This window comes from Gossypium raimondii, chromosome 5 (genome assembly GCF_025698545.1).
Source record: "Gossypium raimondii isolate GPD5lz chromosome 5, ASM2569854v1, whole genome shotgun sequence".
Classification (NCBI taxonomy): domain Eukaryota; kingdom Viridiplantae; phylum Streptophyta; class Magnoliopsida; order Malvales; family Malvaceae; genus Gossypium; species Gossypium raimondii.
In genome coordinates this window covers 34239261-34249318 of record NC_068569.1, presented here as the reverse complement: position 1 = coordinate 34249318, position 10058 = coordinate 34239261, and the positions used below count along the sequence as shown (strand labels likewise).

General features: G+C 33.1%; 1 protein-coding gene and 1 pseudogene across 1 annotated transcript; both read left to right on the top strand.

Annotated features, from left to right (window-relative positions):
* Positions 1–217: 217 nt before the first annotated feature.
* Positions 218–1018, top strand: LOC105766986 (mitogen-activated protein kinase kinase kinase 20-like; annotated as a pseudogene).
* A 980-nt stretch (positions 1019–1998) lies between these two features.
* Positions 1999–3290, top strand: LOC105765820 (probable calcium-binding protein CML25). Its single transcript, XM_052631660.1, has one exon. It carries the CDS (start codon positions 2197–2199, stop codon positions 2752–2754), a length of 558 nt encoding a protein of 185 aa, XP_052487620.1. The 5' UTR covers positions 1999–2196; the 3' UTR covers positions 2755–3290.
* Positions 3291–10058: the final 6768 nt, after the last annotated feature.

The following is a 10058-nucleotide window of genomic DNA, read 5'->3' as shown; positions in this document are numbered from 1 at the left end:
AACCCTAGCTGGGTAGTAGAAGAAGGAGAAGAAATGGAGATGTCGAATGTGATTCTGGTGTGCTTTTTTAGAAACCTAGTCAATTTAAAGACTTTTTGGTCCAATGACAACCCCGATAGGAGGTTTTTTGGGTGTAAAAAGTGTGTTAGTGAGTTTCAAAATCCATGCCATTTATTCGCCTAGTTTGATCCACCATTGACACCCCATTCATGATTTTAGTGTTGAGAATGGTGGGAAATTTTACAATTTGTTCTTAGAGTATGCTGATAAAGGAAGCTTGGTCGATCAGCGTCAGCAAAATGGTGGGAAATCGATGGAATCCAATGTTAAAAGATTTGCGAGATCAATGTTAAAATGGTTAAATTTCTTTCATTCCCAAGGGTTTGTTCATTGTGATATTAAGCTTCAAAATGTTCTTTTGTTTGGTAATGGGGATATGAAGATAGTTGATTTTGGATTGGCAAAAAGAAAGGGTGAAAAATAAAGGAGGTTTGAAATCAGGGGAACATCTTTGAATATGCCCTTTGAGTCTATCAATGAAAACATTTATGATTCGAGGTGGATATTAGGGCACTTGGATGCGCTGTTGTTGAGATATTTACTGGAAAACTAACTTGGCACTTGAAACTAGGAGCCAACATGGTGGATTTGTTGATTAAAATTGGGGCCAACGATGAATTGCCTAGAATTCCAAGGGAGTTATCTGGGGAAGGAAAAGATTTTATGGAGAAGTGTTTTTCTAGGGATCCAAATAAGAGATGGACAGCTGAAATGCTCCTGCAACATCCTTTCATGGCTAGTGATGATGAAATTGTTCCATCAACGTCTTCACGAGGTTTTGTTGAAGAAATCACAATATCCCTAAGATGTACTTTGGATTTTCCAGCTTGGGTTTCGACTCAATTGATTTTAAGGGAAAATTCAAGCATGTTTTCATCGGCTTGGGTGGATTTGTGAATTGGCATGTGATGAGGCACCTAAGTGGGGTGTGAGCAGGAGCTCGATGAGGTTGATGTAGAATAAATCATGGAAAATGTTAGTCCCAAGGGATTTTCTTTTCTTATACTTAATCTCAATCCATCCTTTCTCTTTTCTTTTTCATTAATTCCAGTTCATCTTTTCTTTTCCCTAAATCTATCCAAACTTTAGACCCTTCGGTTCCTCGTCCAATGTGGCAAGTTAACTGGTCATGTCATTTGTCTCGTTAGGCCTGTAACGGAAAATATTAATGGGTGACTGATTTGTCACTTTTTGATAACATTAGTGATTGATTTATTATTTTTTAAAAGTTGAGTGACTGAGTTAAAAGTTGGTTGACTGTTTTGTTATTAAAATCCAAGTTGAGTGACTGTTTTCAATCATAGAAAAGTGAATTTATTACAAAATTAAAAAGTTAATTTAAGGCAAAAGTTTAGGCGTTGATATTCCTATAGTAGTGGAAAGTGATAGATAATTTTAGTCAAAACTATTAAGTATTTAATTAATTAATTTTCCTATTGTTGATTCTTAAGTATTTAATTTATTCATTTTACATAAAGATATTATATATGTATGGAAATCTTTTAAACAATCAATATGAATTTGTAGTTTAGTTTTTATACATGTGTCTAATTTATAATTTTAGATTTATGGAGTTGAATAAAGAAATTTCACAATTATTGTATTGCTATATTTATACAAAATTACCATATGTATATAATTTATTTTTCTTTTAAATAATCATGTAGTTATTATAATTTATGACAAAATTGTAAAGTATCCATAATGAATTTTAATATTGTATGGGTCACGTTCCTATAAATACAGAAAATATTCAATAAATTTTTCCCTACAGTTGTACGAAATCATTCAAAAATATCATAAAAGTTATTACAAATTATGATTAAATTTACCTGCCATTGACAATATTAAAGTGGCAATCACAGAAGTTTTTTTTTTTTTTTGATAAACACAGAAGTTAAATTTTAAACGTTGCTACATGTAATCTATTTATGCTGCTAGAGAATCACTCAGCACTAAAAATTACGATAACGGCAAAGATGCCCTGCTATTAGATTTCAATTCCAATTATAAATAGGATTAGGATTTCCCTTTCTCCGATATTTAATCCTTATCATTTTTCTCAAAACCAATTTTCTGCTTTTTGATCTCTCGTTTCATTTTTCCAGAATCTTTAATACAAAAGGTAACATTTTAATGGGTTTGGGTTGGATTTTGAAGAGAAAAAAGAAGCAAAATTCTACGTCGAATACCCCAACTTCAACGGCCTCTCCATCTACAAGAAGTTCAAGCCAAACCCAGCTGCAGGAACTGGAACAAATCTTCAACAAATTGGACGTCAACGGCGACGGGAAGATCTCATTATCGGAACTGGGTTCAATCATGGGTTCCCTCGCCCAAAAGCACCAGTCGAAAGAAGAACTCCAAAAGATGATGAAAGAATTCAACGCCGACTATGGTGATGGGTTCATGAATTTCGACCAATTTGTGGAGCTGAACACGAAAGGGGTGGAGTCGGAGGAGGTTCTGAAGGACGCTTTCTCGGTGTACGACAGAAACGGGAACGGGTGGATATCAGCGGAGGAACTTCAGGAGGTACTGAAAAGCCTGGGGGACGAGTGTTCGATAGAAGAATGTAGGAAGATGATAAGTGGAGTGGATAATGATGGAAATGGGATGATTGATTTTCAAGAGTTTAAGGTTATGATGGTGGCTGCCCACTCCATCCAACCTTTGAATGGACTCAATCTCTAACCAACACTAGCGTCCACCCCCATTTTCTTCCGATCAATAGTGGAGTGATAAAAGGATAAATTTTTAGTTAATATTACTTTCGTCTATAATTTCTAAAAAATTCCTTTCATCTCTCATGAAAGTGAGGGGAGCATCGGTGTAAAATTTCTTACACTTTTTTATAGCCCTCCATTAAAAATTAGATATATAGCTAAAGTTAGAATGATGTTTTAGTTAAAAAAGATGGTCTTCAATCTATCTCTCTTTCTTTTGATAGTTTCATTTCCCTCAATTATCTTTAAGATAAAAGTTTTTTTATTGTAATTTGCATGCAATCAAGTTCGACAATGGAGAAGAAATTTAAAATTCATCTTTTAAGCTTTGATCTTTTTTCTAACATCAATAGATTACTTTAAGTAATTCTTTGTTTGGGTAGAAACAGAATAGCAGCAGGACTACTCTAAGAATCGACCCTGGTGCAACCTGAAACATGTGCAAAGCTTCATAGTTCAGGCCAGCTACTCGATTATACTCTCGCCAAATATATGTCATTTGAACCTGCCACGGACGTCGGCGAAGTTATGGATTTGCCACACCTTAAATAAGTCATTCTCCAAGGCATCACCCAATGGCGGAGCCTAATAGAGGCTCAGAGGGCCATGGCCCTCCAAGATTTAAAATTTTTACAATTTACTCCTTTGTAAATATACTATGGTTCTCCCAAAAATATATGTAGGTCCCTCCAATATTTTTATAGTATTAAAAATAATATTAAAAAATTATTCTTGATAAAAACAAAGGAAAAATCATTTTGAAGAGGCTAAATTATTCATGATGACTTTTGAATGATATTTTTGTTAAATAGTAATAATTTAATATTTATTTAATATTTTACTTAAAATAAAAATATTTTATAAGTAATACAATAATATATATAAAAAGAAGAGAAAAGATGAACATATTTTTATCATCTTCCTTCTTCATTTTGTGCCTAGCAAGAAAAGAAGAAGAAAATTTTCTTCATCATTTTCCTCTAAATTTTAACTATAAGGTATGTTTTTCTTGAATTTTCATAGATTTCGATTCTTTGAAGCTTGTTTTACATATATATATGAATAGTTTTTTATTTTATCAACTGTATTAAAAGTTGTAATTAAAGGATATTGATAAAAGCTTATAAATTAAGTGAAATGTGTATGTTTTTGGATGGAAAATGATTAGGAGACGGTTTCTAACTTGCTAGAAGTGTAAAAATGAAACAAAAATAGCTAGATAATATATAATAAGTTTTGGCCAAAGTGAAGGGGAGGAAGCAAACCTTGGTCACTTTGTTTAAAATTATGTTAAATGATAGCTTGTGAAGTAGTGAGTATTCTGGTGAAAACAAAATAAAAAATGATTAACTGAGTCGAACGTTATGTGAATTTCGGATCAAGAAAAGTTGTCAACTTGATAAACCATATATATTCAAGCTTGCCATAGAGTCTTTACATTTTCTATGACTTGCTACTCCTTGTTTCACTTGTTCTCGGTGAAGTCTTCTCATTTTCTAGAATTCTCATTGTTGCAGTATGTTAGAGCCATTTTACTTTGTTATAATTTTATAAAATTAAATTTCAGGTCGATTGCAAGAAAAAGAAAAAGGTAAAGACAATTGATACTTTGTTTTACAGGAAAAGTAATGATACTTGTGATGCTAGTCAACCAATGATCAATGAAGATTCTCCAACAATCGAAGTTAATACTTCTAAATGTCCAAGACTTGAAAGTGAAGATCATCCAAATATTTCTTTTGATATTAATAATCTACAGCGAGATTTGGGATTGCATCCTCAAATATGGGAATATCCCGTTAATTAGGGAGATGAAGTTATTCGAGCATATTTAGAAATTGGGTCATATAAAATACATTTGTCCGAGTACCTACTTTATGGTGACAAGAATCCTCGAAGATTTCAGTCTTCTTGGTTTTGCAATTTTTTTTTGGTTGGAGTATTCCACTACTAAAAATGCAACATATTGTTTCTCATGGTATCTTTTCTCAAAACATATTGTTCATCATGGAACGAATGCATTCACTGTCAAAGGTTTTAATAATTGGAAAACAAGTTACTGATGGAAAAATGTGTGCTTTCTTGAATCATGTTGGCCAAGATCTATTCTCTCCACATAATAATATTGAGAAAAGCTGTCAAGATTTGTTAATTCAACCTCGGAACATTGACAAGGTTATCAATGCACAAAGTTTAGATAAAAAAAGAAGGTAACCGCTTACGATTCAAGACTTCAATTGATGTTGTTAAATGGTTAACTTTGCAAGGATGTGTTTTTAGAGGTCATGGTGAAACCTCTAATTCAAGAAATCGAGGTATTTTCTTGAATTGGTTACATTGTTAGCTTCCTATAATGATAAAGTTTCCAAAGTTGTTTTAGACAATTTTCCAAGACGTGCTAAATATGCTTCTCATATGATCCAAAAGGAGATTTTACATATTCCTGCAAATAAAGTGCGTCATAAGATTCGGGAAGACATTGGAGATCCTAAATTTTGTATCATTATTGATGAGGCATGTGATGAATCTAAAAGAAAGCAAATGGCTATAGTTTTAAGATATGTTGATGAGGAAAGATTTATAAAAGAGCGTTTTTTTGATCTTGTACATATCCAAGATATTGTAGCAATAACTTTGAAAGAGGAAATATATGTTTTTCTTTCTCGACATTGTCTTGATGTTCAAAATATCCGAGGTCAAGGATATGATGGTGCTAGCAACATGTGGGGTGAATGGAATGGTTTGCAAGCATTGTTTTTAAATGATTGTCCATATGCATATTATGTTCATTGATTGGCTTATAGACTCCAATTGGCATTAGTTGCTGCTTCTCGAGAGGTAATTCCTATTCATAATTTTTTTCATTGATTTGAACTTCATTATTAATATAATTAGTGCCTCTTGCAAACACCATGATCAATTACAAGCTTCCTAAGCAATTGAAATTGCAAATATGTTGGCAATTGATGAACTTGAAAATGGTAAAAGACTTAACCAAATTGGCACTGTGAAACGAGCTGGAGAAACTCGTTGGAGCTCTCATTTTAGTTCTGTTTGTAGCTTGATAAGGATGGTTGATGCTACTTGTTCTGCTCTAGAAAATGTTATTGAAAGTGGCTCTAATTATTCTATCCATTGGAATGTAGCTGCAGTATATTAGAAGATTACATCTTTTGATTTTGTTTTTATCTTACATCTAATGAAAGATATAATGAGTATTACAAATATTATTTTTCAACATCTACATCAAAAATCCCAAGATATAGTAAATTTTATGTATTAGTCTCAAGCACCAGAACTTTGATACAAAAGTTAAGAGAAGATGGTTGAGATAATTTGTTGGAAGTTGTGAAAGCATTTTTGTGAAAAGCACAATATTGAGGTTCTAGATATGGATTCTCCATATGTGGTAAAACGTGGTCGTCACCAACAATTTGATTTCAATATGGAGTACCGTTATTGTGTTGAGATATTCAATGCTACTATAGATTCTCAACTTCTTAAGCTAAATAGTAGATTTAATGAATAAACAATTGATCTTCTTACCCTTAGCTCTACTTTGGATCCTAAGGTGCTTATAAGTCCTTCAATATGGATGATATTTGTTATATTGTGGAAAAATATTATCCTCTTAATTTCACTAAGCAAGAGAAAGTAATCTTGAAGTATCAAGTGCAGCATTATAAGCAAAATGTTCCAAATCATCCAAAATTGTAGAATCTGTCCACAATTTCTGATATTTGTCAAGGATTAGCAGAGACACAGATGTCAAAGGTATATTTTCTTGTTGATAGATTAATTCGTCTTCTGTTGACTTTTCCTATTTCAACTGCGATTACAGAAAAAAAAATTTAGCAATGAAAATTTTCAAAATAAGGCTTCGCACCAAAATGGAGGATGAGTTTCCTACAAATAATCCTGTTGTTTACATTGAAAGAGAGATTGCTGAAACTTTTGATTAAGACTCTATATTTTGTGATTTTATTTCCTTGAAAGAACGTCGTGCACAATTTTATGTAATGATATGCTATTTCTTCTTAATTGCTTCTTTTGAATCGATTGTTTATATGTTTAAATTGATTGTCATGTTGGAATACTACTTCTTTTGACGATTATTTATATGTTTAAATCAATTGTTATGTTGGAATATTGCTTATTTTGAATCGATTGTTTATATGTTTAATTGGTTGTTACATAGCATGTCTAATTTTAGCTTGCCCCCCAAGATTAACATCCTGGAAAACTTAAGTCCCTCATAGGTACCTTGGGCTTCAACTTGGAAAGCCGACAAACCACCAACCCTATAGAAAACCCAACCAACCACTCTTCTACCGTATTTCAAACAACCCCTCCCACGACAGCTACCTAGATCTTCCTCAGGAACACCCCATCGGTGTTGACCTTAACCAAACCCACATCCAATGGTTGCCAATAGCGATGACTAGCCCTACTACTCAACACAAGTTCATGCATACAAATACTAGTCATCCTACGTGCCCATGCAACATTTGACACCACTACTTAATATTTGCTGCTATTGGAGTTGTAAAAATATACTTGTTTTAGCTCTTTCAAATATTATAAAAAACAATACAAAACAACGCAGACCATTCACCATCCATCCACTCTATGCTACCCCTATACCGCAAATTCCACCAAAGCCACCCCTGCAACAAGCCAATAAATCGTCCATAATCTAAGGACAATGGAGTGCCACACAAACTTTTTGCAAAAAAGGTAGTTTCAAACAACATGTACGGTAGTCTTATTAGTATCCTAGTACCAAAGGCAATGTATGTCCGTAGCCATACCTCGACAAACCCTCACCGCCAAACAGATGCTGAATGGCTGAAGAAGAGAATTGACCCCCTATGGACCATCTCCAACATAGCTGGTCATCCTCAGCAACCGGGGATGGTGGTAAAGTAGCCCTGATCAACTGAACGATAGACTCGGGCAACAGCAACCACATCATTGCTAGTCCTAATTCCCAGCTATGTTGAACAAACCCATATCCAATGGTTGCCAACAGCAATAACTAGCCCTACTACTCAACACAAGTTCATGCATACAAATACTAGTCATGCTACATGCCCATGCAACATTTGACACCACTACCTTATATTTGCTGCTATTGGAGTTGCAAAAATATACTCGTTTTAACTCTTTCAAATATGCTAAAAAATAATAGAAAACAACGTCGACCATTCACCATCCATCCACTCTATGCTACCCCTATATTGCAAATTCCACCAAAGCCACCCCTGCAACAAGCTAATAAATTGTCCATAATCTAGGGACGATGGAGCACCACACAAACTTTTTGCAAAAAAGCAGTCTTACACAACATGTACGGTAGTCTTATTAGCATCCTCGCACCGAAGGCAATGTATGCTCGTAGCCATACCTCGACAAACCCTCACTTCCAAACAGATGCTAAGTGGCCGAAGAAGAGAATTGACCCCTTGTGGACCACCTCCAACACAGCTAGTCATCCTCAACAGCTGGGGATGGTGGCAAAGTAGCCCTGACCAATTGAACGATAGACTCGGGCAACAGCACTTGCATAGTTGCCAGTCCTAATTCCTAGCCGCATCGATCATGCCACGAACATGGGTGGAGTCCACCAACATTAACTGACCATAATTGATGCGCCCTAAGTGGGCCAATGCTTGAAACCCAAACATCATTCCAAAAGTTAATCAAACGTTCTCCACCAACCAATTATACTTCCTTATGGTTGGAGTTATCTGCTAAAGTCAGAAGGACCGTTCGAAATTTAGGATAGCTTATATAATAATCTTAAGTCCGAAAATGAACTTGGGGAAAATTAGGCCCTTTTAAAAAATTGTTCAGGTTTGGGCTTGAACATTCAAAACTCAAACCTGACTCGGTTGACTTGTTCTTGTAAGTTTATAATTTTTTATAAGTATAATGACTTATTTGACCCTCAAACTTAAAAAAAAAAAGTTAGTTTAGCCTTTGATTAAATTTTTTGCCTTTTTTTAGCCCCTACACTTGTGTTTTTGTCAAATCATGTCAATCTGGATGGAAAAATTAATATTTCTTACATTTGCTAACGTGGCATACACATAGATTATCATGTGGATGACACGTCAGCATTTAATTGATTTTTTAAAATTTTAATAATTCTAAAATTACTTTTAAAAATTAAAAATCATTAAAATTATTAAAAAGTATAAAATTATTAAAAATTTAATAGTTTTAAATTAAAAATGTTGATATGTCATCCACGTGGCAATCCATATGTATGCCACAACAATACAAGGGTTGCAATGTGGATAAAATGTCAATATTTAATTAAGTTTTTAAAATTTTAAAAATATTTTTAATATTTCTAATGATTTTAATTTTAAAAATATTTTATTATTTTAATTTTAAAATTTAAAAATCTAATTAAATGTTGATGTGACATACATGAAGCAATGTGGGTGACATGTCAACATTTAATTGATTTTAAAAGTTTTAAAATAAAATATATGTGATTATTTTAAACTTAAAAATCATTAAAATTATTTTAAAAGTATAAAAATATTTTAAAAATATTTTTTAGTTTCAAAAATTAATTAAATGTTTACATGTCATTCACATGGCATCCATGTGTATGCTATGTCAGTAAAGTTAACGTTAACTTTTCCATTCATTTTAGGTGATTTGACAAAAAAAATGCAAGTTTAAGGGCTAAAAGATGTGAAAAATTAAATGAAGGGCTAAAGTATTTCTTTTGTAAAGCTGGAGGGAAAAAAAGTCATTATCTTTTGTATATTATGTTAGTTTTATATATTATGTAATTTATAACAAATAAAAATAAATCTATAATAGTATATAATACTACTATAATGTAAACATTAAAAATTGTTAAGATAACTATAAATAAAACTTTAATAAATAAAAAATATTAAATTAACAATAATATAAATATTTTTTTAAATAATATGGGCACGACTAAAATGAGCTTGGGTTAGCTATTTACAAATATGGACGGGCTTGGGAAAAATTTAGGCCCATATTTCTAGTCGGATCAGGCCAAGCTTGGGCAAGCACAAATTGTGTTAATATCATGTTTGAGCTCAACCTAAACCCGACCTGCCCTGAACTTGGCCTGACCCAGCCCATGAACACCACTGCGCCCAACAAACACCTGCAAGTACCTCTTCCTACACATTGGCTAATGAACGCCACACATATGAGGAATTACTACGATTAATTGAGGTTGGCAATATACTTTGAACACTATGCTTGATTCGCAAA

What these genes read in the sequence shown, in the direction of transcription:
- LOC105765820 (XM_052631660.1), top strand. Translation starts at nt 2,197, where the DNA reads ATGGGTTTGGGTTGGATTTTGAAGAGAAAAAAGAAGCAAAATTCTACG.